Consider the following 22,639-nt stretch of genomic DNA (forward strand, 5'->3'; position numbering starts at 1 on the left):
AAATAAATGGGCGAGTTTCTTCTATTTCCATTCAGTAAGAGAAGTCATCTTAAGTTTCTTTTAAAACAGGAAGAGCTGTCTTCTCTCTGACCATGGTATCTTCTTATTTTGTATGATCACTTTTCAAATTAGGAAGATAAGTTCTCTTTGTGGACTAAGTAATTATTTTTCCAGTTTTTTAATAAAGTGAAGGACTAGAAAAATGCTTTCATCGAAGTATGGAGTTCATTTGCAAACATTTCATGAACACTGGTAATGAAAAGTATCATGTGCCTAAAAGATTTTAAGTTTTATTTTTCCAAAATTACTAGACTATGCCTATATTTAAAAAATGTAATCGATTTTTATCAAGCATATTTAGAATATAAAAATTATTTTAAAAATCTGCTTAAGAGTTAATGACTCAGAAATATTAAGCCTAAGTCTAAAAATCAGATAAAACTGACCTTTACTATATAGATCAGTAATGTTGTGTTTAGGAAGTTCATCTCACTCAAAACTGATCATAGGATCATTTTTCTGATGAAGATAACCTACAGCTCTCATCTGATTTACAACTACTACCTTCACACAGTTGACCAATTTCCAAATAATTCTGAAATAATATGCTAAATATAATTTTTGAGGATTCATAAAGTATTTTAGAATCTAGTAGCCATCTGTATGAATACAGCTGAAGTGGTGATTACTTCCAGCAATTTCAACCACCTGCAGCTGGTTTTAAAAGATGGGCATACATAGGAAAAAACCTTCATCACCCACGTGTCTAGCATATCAAAGTTAGGAGGCAGACAAATGAGAAATAGAACATTCTGGAGTCACTGAGCTTTTGAGAAAATGGCTCCAAATATCTCAACAGCCCCCAAAACAGCATTTATTTCAGCAAAGAACAAGGTGTATAATGGCTTTTCAGCCCAATTCCCCACTTACCGCAACCACCACAAAGCCTAAAAAACCTTAGAAATGAATTAACTGTAGTAAAATCACAACTCGCTACAACTGTCTTCATTTTTAGACAACAAAGGCAAAATCGTAGTGCAACTTAGAAGAAAAAACTTAGTAATATATTCAAATAGTTTCAAACCACCCTTTCTTTGTTTACAAAATATAAATTGGTGAGTTTCTTCTATTTCCATTAAGTAAGAGAAGTCATCTTAAGTTTCTTAAGTCATCTTGAGTAAAAGCTCTTGACAAATTTAATATTGGCCTCTTATATATCCTTCTCTTCACACCACCCCTCTCCCAAAGTAATTAATTCCTCAAAGCTTGAGGCACTTTCCAGACAAACTTCCTCCTCCTCCTCCAAGACCTTCAGAGTTTCTCTGTCCTCAAATATGCAAAGTACATGTCTTATCCAAAAGAAACAGTTTTCCTAAATTACCTGCCATTTGGCTTAACCCCTTCACGCTAGGAAAACAATGTTCTAAAATATTGTTTTCAAAGTGTGGTTCTCAAAGTGTGGTCTGAACCAGCAGTCTCAAAATCCCTTTGACATGCAAATTTTTAGCTCAGTTGGAAACCCTGGAAGTCCAGGTGATTCTGGTGAATGCTAGAGTTTAAGACCTGCTGCTCTAAGCAATCAAGTATAAGAGAAAAAAAAGCAGCACACAAAATTAAGTAAAAATACTGTTAAAGTTGAACTGAAAATATCAATGATTTTATGATTTGAAAAATATGTATGTTCTATCTCAGTTCACAGAATGGGCCTAGAAACAAGGTCATCCAGTATCAATGACATCTAAAAATAAAATCTTTAAAAAAGAAAAATATAGTTAAACATACCAATTCTATGAAAACCCAAATTTAGAGGTGATAATTTTAAAAAAGGAGAAATTTTTTTTAAAAACTCAACATTTAGGTGCCTCCTTACTTTGAAAATTCAAAAATAAATGGAAGAATTTAGCATTCATCCTTTTTAAGTTCAAACTGTGTTTCAGGGTAACCAAAGTTTCAGGTGATGAGGAAAGCTCTACCAATGTTTCTTCCTTCCTCTTGCTCTAAAAAATAATGAAAAAATGTCCTCAGGTGAGGAAAAAAAAAAAAGAATGGCATTGCTCTGGAGCGTGTGGCTCAGTTGGTTGGAGTGTCATTCCATATACCTAAAGGTGGGTTGGATTCCCAGTCAGGCCACATGCCTGGGTTGTGAGTTCAGTCCCCAACAAGGCAGGTTTGAGAGGCAACCTATGTTTTTTTCTCTTCCCGCATCTGTTTCTCTCCCTTCCCCTCTTTCTAAAAAATCAATAAGCATGTTCTTCAGTGAGGATTAAAAAAAAAATCTTTAAAACAAAAGAATGGCAGTTAGTAAAAATCAAAGAAATTTCAACTGAAAATCATCACAATCTCTGGAACGCTGATTCATGTGAGCACTACCAACTAGTGAATGGTTTAGAGAACTGGACATCTGTGTGATGCTAAACTAACACCCCACAATAACTTTTGGCTGAAAGCAGGAAGAACTCATCTTTCCTTGTCACATGGAAATATGTCGCTACCACCCTAATCAAGTGCTCGATTTAGCACCCCTAATGATGGGACATACTTGATGTGATATAGGAAGAAATACTTATGAGCTATGATGTATGCCAGAGATTTTCAACCTGTGGGCCTCAAGAATTTTTAAAACATGTAATATCTAACTATTTAGTCCAGGACACTGACCCCTTTTCCCTCACATTATCAAATAAAAAAAGTCAACAGCCAACGCAATTGTCATCTGGTGTGAATGAATAAAAATTTTACCCATTTTTTCTTGTCAGATCGGCAAAAAAATATTTTTTAGTGTGCCACAGAATTTTTGTAATTAGTTTATCTGTGCTATGAGATGAAAAAGGTTGAAAATAGATGAGGTATTCTATTAGCCAAAAAGATCAATTTAAGTCTAATCAAGCCTATAGATTTATCTTCCAGGTTAAATAACTTTTAGCTGAAGACAACCAGGAAAAAAGACAAATCTGGCAGGTTGGACTTTTTAGAGCCTTATTACTCAGTGTGACCAGGAGGTCACCTGAAAACGTACTAGAAATACCAATGCCCTGCCCCACTGTTCTTGTTTCCTTTTCAGACCCCTCAGAAGTGTAACCACCCTCAAAAGGGCACATAATCTTGTTAACTATCCTGTAAAAAGATTTCCTTGCCTTGCTTTCTTCCGCTGCACGTGACCTTCCTTAAGGTCCCTCCGTAACTCCAAATGTAGAAAAGAAACTGCAAACTGTGTATTCTGGAGAGCATTTGAGATCTTCCTTACTGGTATATTATTAGTTTGCCTCAAATAAACCCTCTAATTTTTTTTTCTCCAGGTTTATATGTTTCTTACATCAACATGTCATATCTGCAATTTAAAGTATCTCATATTACAGAAGCTTTAAAAAGTGACTTTTGTATAAAAAAATCTACACTCTAAAATAGAAAATAATCACGTTTTTGCCAACTACCAAGTATTTTTTCACACCCTTCTCCTTAACCTCTAGATCTCTGATTTCTGAAATGCTCTCGGGACCCTATTTGATTTCCCAGGACATGAGGCTTCATCTGGGGCCTCCAGGCTCCCAGGGTTTGCTGTAATAGCAATAAAGGATTGTGGTTTTATGTGTTATGTGCCTTCCAACCATTTTCAAATTCCAAAAATTAATCAGTAACATGTCTATCAATGGTAAGCTTGAATATGATAAATTTTTTCACCTCAACTGGATAACTGGATCAGCTTAAAGCTGTTTAGAAGCCACCTTATTGTTTATGAAGCCTCTCAAAACAAGGAATTTCACTTAAACAGGGAAAGAGAAGGAATAATGAAAGTGTCTTTGGTGGTGAAACGTGGTCCTAAAACAAACTCAGGCTGGACAATCAGATTTTGAGCAAAATAAGCAAGTGTTGTTAAAAAAATACAGTATTTATCGACTTTAATTCTACCTATCTTTGAGTATTGGGCCTCACTGGGAAAATATACCAGCTTTTGAATGAGACAAATGTAGCTGTGAAGCTTGGTTAAGTCGCTTTTTCATAGGAGCAATTTCTCATTAGTAAATACAGAGGCAGCAGTTTACCTTGCAGAATGAATGCCCAGTCTACACAAGGTACTAGTGTAAGTTCAATTCTTCCTTCAACAAGGCCTCCATAAGTTGTGCATATTATTTATTCTAGCACATAATCACCTACTACCTCTGATTACTCAAATATTTTATGTATGTGGCTTTATTTTCCTCAAGAAGAAATGTAAATTCTGGAAGAAACAGTAACTTTAAGTTCTTTTTAACATACCATTCAGAACCTAGTAGAGTATTATGACATAGTATATACTTAATACTTGCTAACTAAAGACACAATTATATATGGTTCAAATTTTGCTCTGTGAGTATAATTATGTCAGGGAGGTTATGTCAGGGAGGAAGATACTATAAAACAAACCCTCCCAATATGTCATTTAAAAATTCTTTTGAAGAGGTAGATTCCATAGCAGTTACAGTGACTTTAGTTTTTAATTACAGTTTTTAATGCTTTTCAAATGCAGTTTTACCTAATTCTATGAAACTTCAATTTAAAATACAATTATGTTTGAAGAAATCATATTTAAACATACCACAGACTTTAAACTTCTAATGCATCGTAAAGACACTACGGTATACTGTATTTTCGGACTGTAAGACGCACTCCCCCCCAAATTTGGGAGGAAAGGGGGGTGCATCTTATAATCCGAATGTAGCTTACCTGGCTTGCTGTGGGTGGGGCAGTGGAGCAGGGTCACAGGTTATTAAACATTTTACCACATTTTTTGCTTCAAAAATTTCCCCCCTATTTTCCTCCTCTAAAACCTAGGTGCATCTTATGGTCCGGTACATCATATAATCCTAAAAATACAGTACATTTCAACCTGATATTTTCTGCTATGGTAAATGTCAGGATGATATGAGAAATTTGTCCTTAGAATGATTTACTCCCTCACCTACCACCTATGCTGTTATGTCCCATCATCTTCATATCTTGTGCTCTGAATACAACTTTCAAATGCTTACTCAACTTCCTTATCTGGGAGTTCCATGGGCTCCTCACATTCAACAGATCTAATCCAAATTCATCTCTCCTCATGCATACTTGTTCCTCTTCCTATATTCTCTGACAGCAATAGGATCATTTCCCACAAGGCTGCCAAAACTCAAGAGTACTCTCACTCCTCCCTAAGATATCCAAACAGTCACCAAAAACCTGATCTGCTCAACTGCTGCAACATCTTTCTTCTCACTTTCACTCCCATCACTGCTGTCTTAGCTTACTGAGGCCCTAATAATATCTTATATTTTTTAAAAAAATCATTTTCCAGTAGCTCCTGCTTATTATTCATCCTCCACAAAACTGCCAATTTCTTTTAAAACATAAATTTGTTATTTCTCTACTTTAAAGTTATCTGATGTTGTAAAAAACCTAGAAGGAAAAGCTAGAAGTCCTTAGCATATAGCACATAAAACTTTGAAGACTCCTCACCTAACTTTTCAAAGCTCTCGTCAAATGTCAATTCCTGTGAATGATTTCCCTACTGTCCTACAGGGGGAAGGCCCTCCTGTGTTCTCATTACTTTGTACCCACTTCTATTTTTTAAAATTTTAATTATTGATTTTTAAAGAGAGAAAGGGAGAAATATCAGTGTGTTATTCTACTTCTTTATGCATTCATTGATTGTTATTTTTATTTTTGATGATTGTGATGCACAATGGCTGTGATAGGGGTGTGTCTTCAAGGCATTAAAGGTTTGGTTGTATTTAGTAGCAGAACCTAACTGCTGGCTCAGTGCATGTATATGTGAACCATTCTTTCACATCTTGAAGAAATCTTCCTCTGTACTCTGAGGTAGTATGGCAGAGGCAGCTTCAGCAGGAGAAGGCCTAGTTTCACGTTACTTCACTTGGGTAGAAGGCATCCTTTCGTGCGGTTCCTTGCATTGACCGTGAGTACATGAAAGAAACATCTCTTCGGACTTTGCCAACCCTAGTTTCCAGTAATGTCATCTTACTATTCAGAAACTTCAATTGTTTGCAATGCTTAGCCGTCTGAATGCAGATTGTCAATTTTCTTCTCCAACTGCTCTAATATTGAGGCAGACTTGTCATGGATGGCATTTTCATCGCTTGACTCACCATCAAATGGCTTATTGCTTGTCTTCCTAATTGTTCTTGCAGCAGTTACTTTTTCTGTGGTAACTTCTGCAGCTATCAGTTCTGAAACATCTGAGGAAGGAGTCTCATTATCAGACTCAGATTCTTCCTCCATAATCAATTCAGAACACGCACAATATGATGGACCTGTTCGGGGATTGCAGGCGACAGGAATGGTTGTTGAGAGGTCCAGGGGACCATTTAGGAGGCCCATTTTTTTTTTTTTTTTTGTGGGCTCAGCCATTCTGCATCTTTTACGATGATTCCCAGTGGTTGATTATTGTATGTGCCCTGGTGTACTGGACGATGCTCTAACCAACTGAACCATTCAGCCTGGGACTTTGTACCCACTTTTAATAAAGCACCTACTATGCAGTAATTTTGTTTCACTAGAGTTCACTGAATAATATGGAAATAAAGAAAACAATTCAATTTGCAAACAAATTTGTAAGCAAAACAATCTGTAAACCAAGAAAAGCCTTGAATTCACAGGAAAAGAAATATTAAAATTGTAATAAAAAAAGACATCATTTTTATCATTGACAGATTAAAACATTTGATAATACCTGAGAATGATAAGTGAGAGTAGAGGAGAAACAGGCAATATTGTATGTACAATGGTGAGAATATAGATCGGCACTGTATTTTGGGAAATAAATCAGATACTTTCCTTAAAAATGCATAATTTTAGATCTAACTGTTCTACTTTTTAGAAATTATCCTGTGTGGGGAATGGGAAAAATGGGTGAAGGGGGTCAAAAGGTACAACTTTCCAGTTATAAAATAAGTCATGGAGTGTCATGCTTATTATGGTGACTATAGTTAACAATACTATAGTGTATATTTGAAACCTACTAAGAGAGTAGATCTTAAGTTTTCATCATAAGAAAAAAATTTACTATTATGTGTACTGATGGATGTTAACTAGACTTACTGTGGTAATCATTTTGCAATACACATGAATAATTTTTTAAACCCCATAAATTTAAAAATAAGAATCTTCATTAGCGTTTTTTAAATAAACGCTTACATATGAACACTGAGTACTATTTGATCATTCTGCTTCACTCACTTTTATTATACTACCACTTTAGGTAGCACAGCACAGCATTTAGTTGCACAAACTCATCTGAGTATTGGCTCCACCTCCTTTTTTTTTTAACAGTATATTCCCATTAAAATATAGGTTATGAACTATGCTAAATACCGTGAGCATCATTAACTTTCTGTTCCAGCATACTATCAAATTCAAAAAGCAGTAATTAACCTGGCTCCACCTCTTAATAGCTGTATGACAAGCTTCCTCATTACAGGTTTAATTTTAAGATTGAAAAGCTCAAAATAACATACTTCAATACAGAATGGATTTAATCTATCATGACACATTTATATAAAATACTATCTAGTTATTAAAAAGAACAAAAGCATCAAATAAGTAACTATCACAAAGATATCCAAAGCATGAAAACTCATTGTACATGTGAGATACAATGCCAGCTGTGTAAAATAAAAACAATAGACACATAAGTTGACATATGTATAGAAAATACTTAGAATAACAAGCAAATGCCAATTACTTATGGAAATTGAACCAGTGGATCCAGAAGGTGATATTAGCTTTTCGCTTCTGTACTCTTTCATTTTTACAATGAGGCCTTATTACCTTTACAATAAATATTTTTAAAAAGTTCATTTACAATTGGAGAAAAACTTCTACTCTTTTATAAAGATTAATATTCTAACTAGTTGCATATGTAATAAAATTGAAATAAATCTGTTAAGGAAACTATCATGCAATACTTTAGGTTTATTTTTCAAACTATTCTGGGTAGTTAGCAGTTTTTCCAACAAATACAGTGCTAAAAAACTGTTTTATTACTTATTAAACTTACTGTAAAGTAGAGCCCCCAATACATAGCAAACCCCATTAAAAAATTAATCGCCTCACCTCTTCTACTTTGCACTGAAGCAACAGGAAAGAAGAGAGACAGGAAAAGGTTAGAAAGAGAATTCACACATTTGTATGTAAACTGCAGATATGGAAGCATTTCTAAATTACAATGTAAAAATACTATACAGAACAAAATTTTAAAGTACTCATTAGCCATATTATACTAGATTCTGTACAAGAAATGGAAAAGATTAAGTGTTAAATAGCAATGACCAAGCACTTTTGCTAAATCTAAAATATTTAATCTCCATTTCAGAGAAAAAGTTCCCAGCCAAGTTAGAGTACTTACTGATCTGATTCAAAGTTTCCTGAGGAATCCAACTCATGTCAACATCATTCTGACTTGATGTACCCATCTCTACTTTCTGTATGGGTCTCTTGCGCTAAGAGAACATCAAAACAGTATTTTAAAGGAGTTTCATTGTATTGTTTACTGTAATTTTAAAAACAGACTACTTAAGTATCTTTAGCTACCTATCAAGCTACTTAAATATCTTTATAGAAAAATATGTTTTCTCTTTGTTTTAAAGCATACACCTATCCAAGTTTTTATTAATCAATGAAGGGCAATCACGTCTTACACCAACTATAAAGAATAAGTAATAAGGAAGAGATCTTCAAACAATGATTTATTTTCAGGCTTTAAAGACATTTTCCTCTGCTATAAAGTTTCACATGTTATCAAGACTTTCTACATACAACGACTATTTTTCCCTTTTAAATGTTAAAGAATACACAAAATATTAAAAAAAATAAAAATAAATGTTAAGGAATACATTTATTTTTACATTCCACAAAATTCAGGATAAATTCCTGAAAGGTTGCACGTAGGCAGATTCCTGCATTGTTAATTAAATACACTGAAACAGGTGGCATAGATAAAATAAAATAAAAACATAAAATCTCATTTAAGCTAACAAACTAAAACTTTGTCCCTAGACTTTTTGTATTAAAACTGCTAGAAAGTTTAAAAATAATTCAATTATATTATTTAGCCCTGCTCTTAAAAAACAGCAAAACCCCTAATTATTTACCTAAGAGAGTATTAAATATATGGTCCAAAAATTAGATTCTGAATATACAGAAAGGTAACCACAGCTACTTTTTAAAAATGGCTTCAAATGGGAAGAAACTGAAGATGCCATCATACCTAATATATAAATTTATAGCAAAAGCACCAACTATTGTGAAAATGAGGCGAAGAAAGTTACAGAAACTAACATTTAAACACTAAGTATTATTTCTCTTTTAAAGAGCTAGTGCTTAGTAGTAACACTTATTGTTAATTTTAATGTAAGGGTCCAGTGAGCATTAATATTTGACACAAATCATGTCATGTCATACTCTCCCACGGAAGAAATAGTATGAGTGGATTTATTTTGTTTTGTAGGGCCAGGGAGTGAGATGAGGACTGTGGTGAAACTAGCTACCATGTCCAGAGAGAGAAACCATGATTATATTGTAGCAGGGGGTTCAGTGTTACCTCTTTATTATACTCACAAGAAAACAGAAGTCAGACTGATAGGACAAATACAGCCAAATTCATTCTTTCTCAAATGAAAAGACTCACTTAATTGCTAATTAGGAATTACTTCTATAGTTAAAGAGTACTGAAGCAAATATAAAAGCTTCAGTGCTAACAGATAAAATAGCATATCCATGAAGTACAGTGAACAGAAAAATAAAATCTGATGTCAGAGTATAAGAAGAAAGAATTCTAGCACAATTTAGAGTTTCAACATAAGAAAGTAAAGCTCGCTCTGGAGGGTACAGTCTAAGGACACATTGCACATGTGTACAAAAGCCTGAATGAATCCAGGTCACATATCCAATGTTTCATTTTAAAAGGTACAACAAACCTGTAAATATATAAACTTACAGTGAAAGCAAGAAGCCACAAATAACTGGACTGAACTTAATTTAGTACTGTTAACAACTTTTGGCTATAAGAGTCATTCACCCATAATTACCTTTCTAGATTCCAGGAGTTGATGAAGGCCAACAACAACCAAGAGCCCAAGACCCGCAAGGAACATATACATAAAGATACTAATACAAAAGGAGAAAATAAAAATTCCTTAATTCAAAGGAAATATCACAGATAATTAAAACTATAATTGTTTTAACTTATAAAAAACACCATAGCTAATTACATCTATAATGCTAACACTATGTAACTTATAAAAAACACCATAATTACATCTATAATGCAACACTATATAAGCTTTCCAAATAACTTGTTGGTAAAAGGGATACAATATTTTAAATTCAATTTAGATTCAGGTAATAAATTTTATAAATTTCTTTAATTCATCACTTACAAAGAACAGAATTTTTAAGATAAAATCTTATAATTGACATTTCCAATGGCAATTTTTGAGGCATGCAACTTAAATTGGGCTAGTGATCAGCTTAAGAGAATGGGGTGAAAAAGATTTTAGAAGAGGGGAAGAATGGAAAGCCAAAGTTATCTTTTTTCAACAAATTATTGTCAGTTTCAACTTCCTTTCCTGACTTGGTATTAATAATTATAAGCATCATCTAAAGTATGAATTTACCTAATTAGGATTTCACAAAATCTCTAGTCCATTCCATTTTCATCATTTAATAAAGGTAAGCTGACAGGAGCAAGCCTTCCAGTCCTACTTAAGGAGATCAAGATCTATGTATTTCAACTTTCACTTACGTTTCTCCATCTAACCCATCCTCTCTTTCAATAATTGTAACTGTTTGATTGAAGACAGCATCTTGAAATACATTGCCCTGTTAGGAAAAAAAACCCCAAAAAACCCAAATCTGAAATGCATTGCAACAATGAAAGCCTACAAGAGTTCTTAAAACCATCACTGTAAGATATAGATAATGATAGCTTTTTTTATCACTTAGAATATAAGACTTGACAAAGTCATCTAATAGCACTAATTCAGTGTCAGGGATTGAACATTATGAAGCTTATTACTTTCTCCTACAAAATAAAAATGGCTACAACTCGGCCAAGGTTGTCCCCATTTTCTTTTGGGGGCGGGGGGAAAGTTAAAATGTGTAGAATGAAACGAAGCCCACAGAACACTCTTACAAATAGTGTTTCTGTTGCGTGTAACCCTTCAAAACAAGACAGAAAGAGCACAAACATGTACAGTAGAAGAAGATCATTTTAAGAACTAGATCTGAACAAGTCAAATTCATGTTTTAAATTAACAATGGGTTGGAAATCAATTTCTTTGTAATAAATGGGTTAGTAATTTTCAATATCAAAATATTTTTCTGCTGTGATATTAAAACAATTTTGTTAGTTCAAGACAATTTCAGTTTTCAAACACTGGAACAATACATAGATAGCCATTTTCAGTGTTTGATGCTTGGTGCAAAGGTAGTTTTTAAAAAGTGTTACTTATTGCTAAACTCTATTTATGTAAGTTTTACTTCAAGATCTGGCAGTTTGCACTTCTGTGTTCGTAATTCCAAGAATCAGAATACACTCATGAAACTAATATTTAAAATGGAACTGAAACTACAAACATGCCTGTTGGATTAAGTTTTCTGTTTGAAAACAAGATGAAATATATAATTCTTCAAGTCACTTAAACTATAATGTTAAAAAAAAGCTTAATATGCTATTTTGAAGAAAGGATAAAACCCATTCTAATCTCTAAGTAATTTTTTTTAAAAAGGGAAAGCTTAATTGCAGCACAAGAAATTTAACTAAGATATAAGGTAAACACTTGACACTACATGATGATAAAAGTTTGAATAAGCTTCCAAATGGGATAAAATTTTCTTCTCTGAAAGCTTCCTGAAAAGGGAATGCTTTAGATATGCTCTTATCTGCAGGTGGACATAATAGCTAGCATCTAGAGGTCAACTCCCAGCAGTACAATTGTGGTGGGCTTCTCTCATTTGTTCACTAAATATATACCATAACATTAAAAATTGTAAGAAAGACAACAGAGCTTATATTAGGCTATTTCGTTGACATAAACCATAAACTTGACTTCTAAAACTGTATTAAAAATAGTAGACTCTATTGTGTGCTTTACTTTCTTTTAAGATCCAGCTCAAGTCACTTCTACTTTATACTTTAGCATCTTACACTTATCTCTAGAATATGTCACTTATCATACTGTGATATTGCCTGTTTACACCCATCTCCTCCAGCAGATTGTAGGCTTTAAGACAGAGACAATTTTTCTTTGCCTCTCTGGTACCTGACAGTTTAAACCACAAAACAGGCACTTGAACAAGTAAATACAAAAATATTCAAATCTCAATTGTCCTCACCCATCTCTAATAAAAAAAAAGAGAAAGTTTAGAGGGTCTTACATTCAAATCTTTGTAGTTCAGATTGATGACTAAACCAAAGGGTCGTCCGCCCATGGGCTCTGCAGGAATGAAGGAGTACTCAAAAGTTGCCTGTCTCTGGGGTGGCACTACAGTGTTCAGAGGGAGAGCTGTGAAATTCTGGATATAAAACTGGTAGTCCTGAGGATAACGGAATGAGGCATCTAGGGATTCAACAATAAAATCTTCTGTACCCTTGTTTGTAAAGCCTACCAGGAATTTCACAATGTTATTTGCTGGAAAATCTAAGAAAAAAGGAAAAAAACAAAACAAAGAGACAGATTACAAAATGTTCAAAGGGTATAAAATAAACAGTTGACATGTCTAAGAGGCTCGACGAAATTATATTATGTTAGAACATTAAAATAAAATCAAGCAATCCCTATCCACTTTGAGCAATTAGTCAAAATGTAAATTTGAAGGTAAGACCCAAAGATGGAGCTACAAAAATAAATGGGGGAGGGGAGAGGACTCTCTTAATAAAATTATACTTTTTCTAGGCATAAAGTTGGAATGTACATGGGAATAAAACACAAAACTTAAGAAGGCAGAGGAAAATTTATAACTTCAAATAATAAGTCTTCAATTACACTGTAGCCTACAGAGCTGAGTTTCACCCAGTAGAGCACAGCACAGGCTTTGGGGTCAGATGGGTCTGTGTCTGAATCCTGTCTCCACATTCTATTTACCACTGGGTAACCCTGAACAAGCTGTTAACATCTCTAAATCTCAGTTTAGCAATAGTAACCAACCTCACAGGATTTCTGTTAGGGTTAAATAATACATGCAAAGTACTGAGAATACTGACATATAGGCCATTATTTATTTTCTTTTAATAAAATCTAGGTTCCGCCCAAGTCCAAATTATAAAGATTTAATGTTCCACTCAAAATATGAGTTACTTTATTGTGGCAGTTTTTAAAAACAGTTTCTTTCAAAAGAATATTTAACTTTCTAGTTAAAATGGGTGTTATTTTCCTTTGCAACAGCATGGATGCAACTGGAAAGCATTATGCTAAGTGAAATAAGCCAGGCGGTGAAAGACAAATACCGTATGACCTCACCTTTAACAGGAACCTAAACAACAAAACAAAGAAACAAGCAAAATATAACCAAAGACACTGAAATAGAGAACAGACTGACAGTGTTCAGAGGGGAGGGGATAAGAGAGGGTATTTCAGGGGAAAAGGGGAAGGGTTTATAGGAACAAGTATAAAGGACACATGGATAAAAACTAGGGGCAGGTGGAAATGGGAGGGAGGAGGAGAGGGCTGGGTGGGTGGGGTGGGATGGGAGTAAAAGATAGAAAATTATACTGCAACAACATTAAAAATAAAAACAGCTTGATTTAAAAAAAATGGGTAGTATTTCTTTCCCCCCTTAATTTAAATGCCAGGAATACTACTCTACAGACATGGGTATTCATACCTATATAAGAGGGTTCTCTCATAATGCATATTTACACTACCTTGTAAGAAAGGAAGATGAATCTTAAGCATTACTACCACATCCCAAAAAGGTGACCGTGTCATTTTAAAAATTCCTTACACCTGAGTTAAAACTAGTATCTATTACCTTCTCCTTTCACAAATAGGATAGTTGTATCTGCACTTGGTGAAGCTTCAGGCTCACCAGATACATCTTCTTCCTCTTTATCTTCTGCCTAAGAAAAACAACATTAGAAAGGGATTACTATGGGGGTTGGGGGGGGGGGTGGCGTGGGGTGGGGAGAATTCCATCATTCAGAAATGACAAGTTCACTAAGATTTGGGACAAAATATTGTCTCTCCCAGGCTTTGTGGAGATTAGCAGTGGTATATGATTTCACTGTAGTTCACTGGTTAAAATAAAAATTCTAGATCAATACATCTCAAACAGTAATGTGCATTCCCAATCCCCAAGGATTCTGCAGATCTGATTCAGGTCTCCAATGAAGCCTGAAATTCTCTATTTCTAACATTTACCCAGGAAATGCTAATGTTGCTGTTACTCAAACCACACGTTGAACTGCAAGGTTCTGGAGTGTGGGTTGGTAAACTTTTCTCGTAAAGGGCCAGATAGCAAATATTTTTGGCTTTGAGAACCACAAGGTCCCTGCTGCAACTATTTGACTCTGTGGCTGCTTTCTATGTGGCTACAGTGTAAAAGCAGATATACACATTACATAAAAGACAGGCAAAACTGGATTTGGCGTGCAGCCACATTTTGCTGACCCTGTTCTAGAGCACCTTATCAGCCTACAAAGACATAAATTACACCTCAAGAATAATGTTAAAAAATGTGACCAAATTTTAGTTTAATACTTTAAACCTCAGGCATTTCTCCCATCATCACTAAGGCTTACAAAAAGATTCACATATTTGAAGTGTCCATGCCCTTAATAAATCAGGATGCTTAAGGATCCCACTTTTTATTAGTATTTAACTTTTTCATTTATGTAAAATAATTTTCTCAATAGACAGAATTCTCAAAGGCAAAGACTATCTTACAATTTAAGACTTTTCCACACCCAGTCCATATGCTTATGAGAGAAGACACTCAAACATCAGTTTCATGACTGTGCAATTCTGGGTTTTAAGTATCCTTAGTGACAGCATTCATTTTACAAGAGTTAGTGAATTTCTGCTTTTCAGAAAAGACACCCACAAGTAGGAAAGAGACCAAACACAGAAACCATAAGCTGTAATAATGAAGAAGGGTATACTTGACAAACAGTTAAGAGAAACCATCTCTAAGATTTGATTAATGGGTTGTGCAACAAAAAGAAAAGTAGCAAGGCACAAGTTTGAATCACTAGAGCTGTATCAAAACAAGAAAGTTTATGCAGGTGGGATGGATGGTATATACTGAATTCCATTTTGGACATACAAAATTTGAGCATCCAGATGGTGCTATACTGCAACAATGAAGCAAATACAGGTATAAAGCTCAGTAACTGTAAAATAGGTGGCCAAAAATGAGACCTGAAAGTCATCAATATAAAGGGGGGGGGGGGGTGGCTGAAACCACAGGTCTCATCAACACTAAAGGGGTGAGCAGAGGAGAGAAGGTAGAGATGAAGCAGCAGTAACTGGGCAGGGAAAACTAAGAGGGCTGCAGCAGAAGCTAACATGAAGGGACTCAAGAAAAGGGTGGCCTGCAATTGTAAAAAGGGTTCAAACAGGTAACAATGGCAAACACACCCAGAATTTGGCAATTAGGTCACTGGTGACTTAGCGAGAACATTTTTACCAAATATAGGCAATTGATCAACTTAGAGAACAAATGTGAAATGAGCACAAGAGAAAAACTAGTTTGCGATTTCAAGAAGCATGCTGGTAAAGAAAATGTAGAAAGGACGGGTGAAGTATAAACTTAAAAACTTGATGGAGTTCATCCTTCATGGCCTTCACTTTCTGACACTGAAGTCAATGTTGCTAAGAATGAAGAGGACTGATATCAGAAATTGAAGGTGGTAAATGTATGGAATAATAGTTGTGAAGAACTGGAAAGTATATGGAAGTAAAAGTAAATAACTCATTTATTTTATAGCTAATTAACATAGGATAAGATGTATATTGCTTAGTACGTGTTACCTGGTTGTACTCTAAAATATTTTGGCTATGACAGGTTATCCCCAGGACAGTAAAGAAACTGGCAGTACTGTTGAGATGACCTTAGCACCTGGAATGCAGGTATACAAGAGAAACTTTTCACTATATACCTTTAACTTTTTAAATTCTAATCCACTTAAATGTATTATCTATTTTAAATAATACCAATATTTTTTATGTTAGTATCACTACTATAGTGCTTGTTTTAACAATCAAAACAAAAAAATTACTATCACTTGTTAAGAAAAATACTTTCAAAGAATGATGACAAGCTACATTGCAACCTACAGCTTTAGAGACTAAAAAGGATAGTCAAGAGGGTAAAAAAGCCCAAGGTGACTTAAAAAAGTTTTCAGCGCAAACTTTTAAACCAATAACTTGCATCTAAACCAGCTGTTGGTATCTCAGATCTTAGGAAAATCTCCCTTCTGTCCCTTGACTCCAGAGATAGGGCCAGTGGCAAAGGATCCTACCATAACTTCCCATTCCTTGATACCTAAGGCAAGTGTATACAAGTTGATAATCATGGGGAACAACAATAACAGGATAAATTCTAGGGCCCTCAGTTCTGGAGGTAACTTTTCTAGCCACTCTTGCCCTAAGGGCCTATCTTTTTTACTTTACAGGGTTCCACACAAACCTACCACTGCTGGTACCAACTTAGTCTAAAGGAAGGAAACACTTTCCCTGCCTTCCTGCTTCAATTTTCCCTAGCCATTTTCTGATTTGAGAAAAGCAACACAGCAAAGGATACTAACACTTTTGAACTCATTGGTCATGGTATGGAGTGGACAGTTTGAGTTACTCTTTCAACTCTAACAGTTCCTAAGACAAGAGATATGATCAAGGCATAGAAAAGTTCTGGCTAAACTGTAACTATAGCAAAGATCTAACAGTTTCCTTCTTTACTCTTTTCCTCCACAATAAATACATTTCAAAGCTAGAGAGCTGAATTTCAGAAAAGTGGTTATAACAATATCATCTATTACTAAATTTCTATGCATGCCCACATTTCAAAGCCCTAAACGTCAACTCTAATACTCAATTTCTGAATAGATTCCCCTCCTAATGTTCACTCCAATTTATCTTACCACAAGTGGCACTTTTAGAACACTCAAGTTTTTGTTACCAATAGTGATGGAGGAACGCACTGACCTAGTTAAAGTAGTACATCAAACAACTGGGTCAAAGATGCAGACCCTAATATAAACCCTAAAAGTATGGGTATACATATATGTGAAAAGCTTGACACGTAGTAATAATCAGTAAAGGTGTCTTAAAAGAGGGAGAATTAGAAAAGGACAAAAATTAGTAGGGATATTATAATAAAATAAAACAATATGTAGATGCATGAAAACGGTAATTTAAAAATCAACAAAACAGCACGCAGATTAGCTTACTCCCAAAAAATGCTATGTCAAAAGAGAAGCAGTATCTATATACAAGGCTAATTATTCTGATGTCAACATAACAGAAAAATAAGGACATGGTTTAATCTCCAGAAAAAAAGTAAAATCTAGAATCACAAACATTTCTAGATTCAAGTATGGCATAATGAAAAGAGAAAGAAAAAAATATCTGTGTAGCGCAGAGTATAACAATCCAAGAGAGGAAATGAAATTAGCTAGAAGCATGCTGCAATAATCCTTATTCTAGCTCAAAGCTCTATCATACTATTTTATAATAAAAGTGTCAGCTGTATGTTTTGTTTTTTTTTTAATTGAAGGTCCCTCACTGGTCCTGCTTCCAGGAGTGGCCACCACCAGGTAGAAAAGAGGAAGTAAGCCAGGTGGCATGCGAAGGGTTCATCTCCACAACATTCCATTTATACACAGAACTAAACAGAAAAGCACAGAGTCACTACTGCAGATAGAAGTTGGCAGTATGGGACAGGGCAGGAACAGGCAGGGAGTTAGGGTGTCATTAAAATACAGGCCCCTGCCCTGGCTGGTGTGGCTCAGTGGATTGAGCGCCAGCCTGAGAGCCAAAGGGTCACTGGTTTGTTTCCCAGTCAGGGCACTTGCCTGGGTAGCAGGCCAGGACCCCAACAAGGGACATATGAGAGGCAACCTCACATTGATGTTTCTCTCCCTCTCTTTCTCCCTCCCTTCCCCTCTGTAAAATAAACAAACAAAATTTTAAAACGGTTTGGAAAGGCCAAAACTGTCAGGGGTGAAGGGAAAAAGGAAGGTCCAGGGGGTGGTGGGCTGTTCAGAAACTGGGTGAAGGGACTGCTGTTCCCCTGCTGGGATCCCCCCAGCCCCTCTGGTCTGGCAGGAAGTGGGCAGCCTGCAGTCCTCACAGGCAGATCTCCAGTGGCCAGATGCTCCAGGCATAGGGCTGGAGGGGGCTCACAAAGGATTGCCCTCCAGGGACATGACAGCACTGCCCCCCAGCTTCTCTGCCAGAATGCAGCAGTCCTTGACCTCCTCTTTGCAGTTTGCTTGTAATTCATACTTTATCCCTATCAGCTTCTTTATTTATTTTTAGAGAGAGAGGAAGGGAGGGAGAAAGAAAGGGAGAGAAACATCAGTGTATTCAAGAAACATCAATCAGTGTCTCTGACACGCCCCCAACACAGGACCATGTGCCCTGACAGGGAATCCAACCAGTGACCTTTTGGTTTGCAGGCTAGCACTTAGTCCACTGAGCCACACCAGCCAGGGCAGATCTTCTCTAGGCCCTTTACTATTCACAGAACACATTGCATATATTTTTTATTGTCTGCTCCTCATGCCCTGCCACCAAAACACATAGACACTGCTCCAAGAATATGAACTCCATGACAGCAAAGAACACATCTGGTTTGTTCACCCCTAGCATCCAGAACAGTGCCTGGCACATAGCTGGGCACATAAGTATTTGCTTACGGAGAGAAATTAAAAAAAGAAACTCAGATTTAGAGAGACAAGCTACCCAAGGTCAGAAAGCTAAGCAGTATGTATCCCAAATCTATCAACAAATGGTCCAGATCTATTACCGCTATGCTATTACCCTCATAGAGACGATCTCTCTGCCTGTTCCAGAAAATTCTAAAGATCCATCCCAATGACTGACCTCTATTCTCCCAATTTCAATCCATACCCCAATCACAGTAACAACAATAACATGGAAGCTGCTAAAATCAAGAATTTGATTTTAGAATAAAAAGAATTCTTATATAAGAATTCTTATATAAGAATTCTTATATTTTTATTCTTAAAAATTCTTTATAAAGAATTTTTAAGAATAAAAAGGATACATTTTAGATATATATATGCATTAAATCATACATCACACTAACCAAATCTGTGGGTTCATCTTCTTCCACTTCTGCTTCATCATCTTCATCTTCAATTATTGAATCTTCCACTGTTTCTTCATCTTCTGTAAGATCCTGAGCTGCTGCTACTAAGCCTAACAAAATATAAAACAAGCAGTTAACTACCCTGAAGTTAACTAATATTTTTCACTTCAACAATATTCAACAAAAATTTCCTCTTGGAGCAATTCAATCACAAAGTTTACTTGCATGATATCAAATTATAATGCATGTAAGAATATTCATATGATGTTATTTTAGTAGTCTTAACTGCATGTTAATTTTAATGGGAAATGCTGTTTAATTTTTAAAAAGCACCTAAAAGTTGAAAAAATGAACTCCTGAAACTAAAGATGCCTTAAATTTCAAATAAAGAACTTTAAACAATTTTGTTAAGTGAATAAAAATAACAGTTTTAAAAGAAATCCCAAAATTTAATCTGTCATTAACAATACAAAAATGAAACAAAAATACTCATGTCTGAAGGAAATAAGCGATCTTAATATCTAGGCAAGAAACACTGTCATTAGAGTTGATTACAACTCAAACTCTTAGAACTTTACTGCATGTAATTCCAAGGAACAAACATCTGTGTGGCATCCATGTAAAAACTAGCTTATATGAAACATATCATTTAGTAAAAAACCCTATACTATCAACTTCAGGGTTGGTAGCCAAGAAAGCATGCATTTATTTTTGCATATGGCTTCAAATATGATACTCTTTAAATCCTCTACACTTAATATGAAAATAAAAGTTAAACAGAACTATAATGCCATGAAATTATAAATTCTAATTTTATATACAAAAGTATTCTAAATAAGTCTTATTAAATCTATTTCAGACAAGACCTTCAAAAGAAATTTCAAAGATCTAGCAACTCCTCCAATATGTCTCAGGAAGAATGATGATGTGGCAATTCAGCAAAGAGGAAAAAATGTGGGAAAGGAAGCATGTGCATATGCTGCAATACCCAAGAGAAACTATATAGTAAGGACCAGGCATGTTAAGTCTTTTCAGTCCTACCTCTTCCTGAACAAAACATTTTTAAAAACTGGTAAGGAAAAAGACCAAGAAAAAAAAAAAAGGAAAACACAAAGAAATAAAAAGCCAATAAGAAGAACATCTAGGTATGACATAATAAAGCTGTATTTAAATTTCAGGACTGAGACTTAATGGCTTTTCATCCTACCTTTCAGTGGATATTAAACTATTTTAATGTTAACCAGTAACAATTTTGTGCCTATGAAATCTAATAATTTTCAACTGGAAAAATTTAAGAGGAAACATCTTTTGAAAGAAAAACTAATTCTCACACAAAAAAGTTTAAGCATACCCAGTTCATTATAGAAACTGATGTTTCTTTTTAAGAAAAATTTTAAAGCCTGAAAAAAGCACAGTCTGGATTCTATACAGTAAAACTGGCAATTTATCTTTAAAAAACAAAATCAAAACGAACTGAAAACCAACCAGCAAGCAATTAATGAAGGAAAAGAACCCCTCAATCTGCAAATGAATTAAAAGTTCTGATTAATTTTCACACTTGGTTTTGTACTCACTAAACAGAAGCGAGTCACTTCACTTTTCTTTGCAAAACTTGTGGATACTTGTCACTATCATTATGCCACAGAGCTTGCTTCAACTAGGAATTCTAGTGATCATTTAGTCAGACTACAATTTACAGACGAGAAAGATCGAAGTTCACGATATAACCAGGGCAAAAAGCCAAGTGTCCACATTTTTAGTGTTCTGCTATCTAAATTATTTTCAAATCAGGTTAACTGTTGTAAAGAATAAACCTAAATACTAAGCATAAAACTAGAATTAGACAGTACTTTTTCAGGACATGGTAATTCCAAGAAACAAAAACAGCAACAAAAAAAAAAAAAAAAGGAGAGGAGAAAAAGGTGCATAAGTAATAGACATCCCACAGAGAGTCTTCAGTCAGCCTGGGACTATAGGAAGGACAATGTGGGGTGAGAATGGGGAGCTTTTCTGAAATACACGACTCCCAGCAACACACAGGGACCAAGGGCTGATAAAAGGGAAGATCATTAGAAAAATAAAAAGTGCTCTAAGAGTTTAGGTGCCTAGAAAACAAAGGTTTCAGCAAATGAATGAAGACGAACTCCTAGCGTGGAAACGAAAGACACGTCAGCCCAGAGCTGAGGGGATGGGGGTGGAGCAGCGCTGGTGGCGGCCAGAGGAAATAAAACCGGCTCGTAGCGCGCTCTGGGCTCAGCCGTGCCCCTCGCCCCGTCTCTTTCTCATCCAAATGGACCCGCCAGCTCAAACTACAGTTGCCGACACGGGTCCGGGAGTCAAACCTTCGGGCGGCCACCCAGCAAGGTCACCGGCACAGCCTCGCGCTCCGCGTGGAAGCGGCAGAGGCCCCAAACAGGATCTCATGCCACGCGGGACCCTACTACGAGCCGGGGGTCGAGGAGAAGGTGAAGGGATATTGGCGAGGTGCACGCTGGACCCAGAAGCTGCTGCCGCCGCCTCTAGCTTTAAGCTTGCGGTCACTCGCAGCTCCTTCCCCGCCAAGTCCCGCCACCCACTTCCCTCGCCTCACCTCCAGGGCCGCCTCGGAGCAAGACAGTGGCAGGGAACACCAGCAAGAGAAGCAGAAGCAGCCGTGGGAGGAGTCTCATGGCGGGCACGTCCAGTGTCCACTCGCCGTCCGCGAGAGCTCTCGGCGGCTCCAGCGATAATGGCGTTACTCTTCATCCGGGCTCCGGGCGGGGAGGGGCGAGGCACGTACCACGTACGGCCCTTCGCCACGCCCTTCTGTGTGGTGGAGAAGCGCCGCTAACGTGGCTGAGATTCGGTTCCTGCTGGTGGTGCTAGAGAGGCCCACGGAGTCACGTGGCTGGCTGCTGGGGCCTCTGAGATTACCGCGAGAATCAGCCTTTCGCCTTAGTGCGGCCTGGCGACTTGGGGTTGGTCGCACGCTGTGCTCTGCCTGGCCCACCCCATTTAATCAGTATTGTTCGTTAGTGGTTACCTCACTTGAGTGACGTTCTTTCTGGCTCAATAAAGCCTTTATATTGAATGGTAGGGGTAGGGGCATGAGCTGTCTGTATGTAGTGTTGAAAAGCAAAAAAATGTTTTGGAATATTTTTTTAAAATAACCCCAAAAGCATAAAAAATATACAGTGATAAATCTTTTTCTCTATCTGCCCTTATCTTCACCCATAGTAACAGTTCTTAAATTCTTAGATGACATTCCAGTGTTATAAATCATCTAGAGCAGTGCCTGGCATATAGAAAGTATTTGACAGATATACGATGGGGGCAGCAAAGGCTGTACAAT

General features: G+C 36.2%; 1 protein-coding gene across 3 annotated transcripts in view; it reads right to left on the reverse strand.

The window, feature by feature from the left end:
- The window catches only part of SSR1 (signal sequence receptor subunit 1), a 36,846-nt gene extending 14,767 nt beyond the window's left edge, over window positions 1-22,079 (reverse strand). For 2 of the 3 annotated variants that reach the window (XM_045841659.1, XM_045841660.1), the window contains exons 1-7: window positions 21,899-22,079; window positions 19,306-19,418; window positions 14,005-14,092; window positions 12,412-12,674; window positions 10,778-10,854; window positions 10,062-10,140; window positions 8,381-8,474 (exon numbers count right to left, since the gene is read on the reverse strand). In XM_045841659.1, the coding sequence (XP_045697615.1) occupies window positions 8,381-8,474; window positions 10,062-10,140; window positions 10,778-10,854; window positions 12,412-12,674; window positions 14,005-14,092; window positions 19,306-19,418; window positions 21,899-21,977 (793 nt within the window). In that variant the 5' untranslated portion in view covers window positions 21,978-22,079. Of the gene's footprint in view, window positions 1-8,088; window positions 8,104-8,380; window positions 8,475-10,061; window positions 10,141-10,777; window positions 10,855-12,411; window positions 12,675-14,004; window positions 14,093-19,305; window positions 19,419-21,898 lie in introns of all 3 variants that reach the window. The other variant, XM_045841658.1, reaches the window with a different exon arrangement.
- Window positions 22,080-22,639: the final 560 nt, after the last annotated feature.

Source organism: Phyllostomus hastatus, unplaced genomic scaffold, assembly GCF_019186645.2.
Source record: "Phyllostomus hastatus isolate PE091 unplaced genomic scaffold, TTU_PhHast_1.1 phas_contig_37, whole genome shotgun sequence".
Classification (NCBI taxonomy): Eukaryota; Metazoa; Chordata; class Mammalia; order Chiroptera; family Phyllostomidae; genus Phyllostomus; species Phyllostomus hastatus.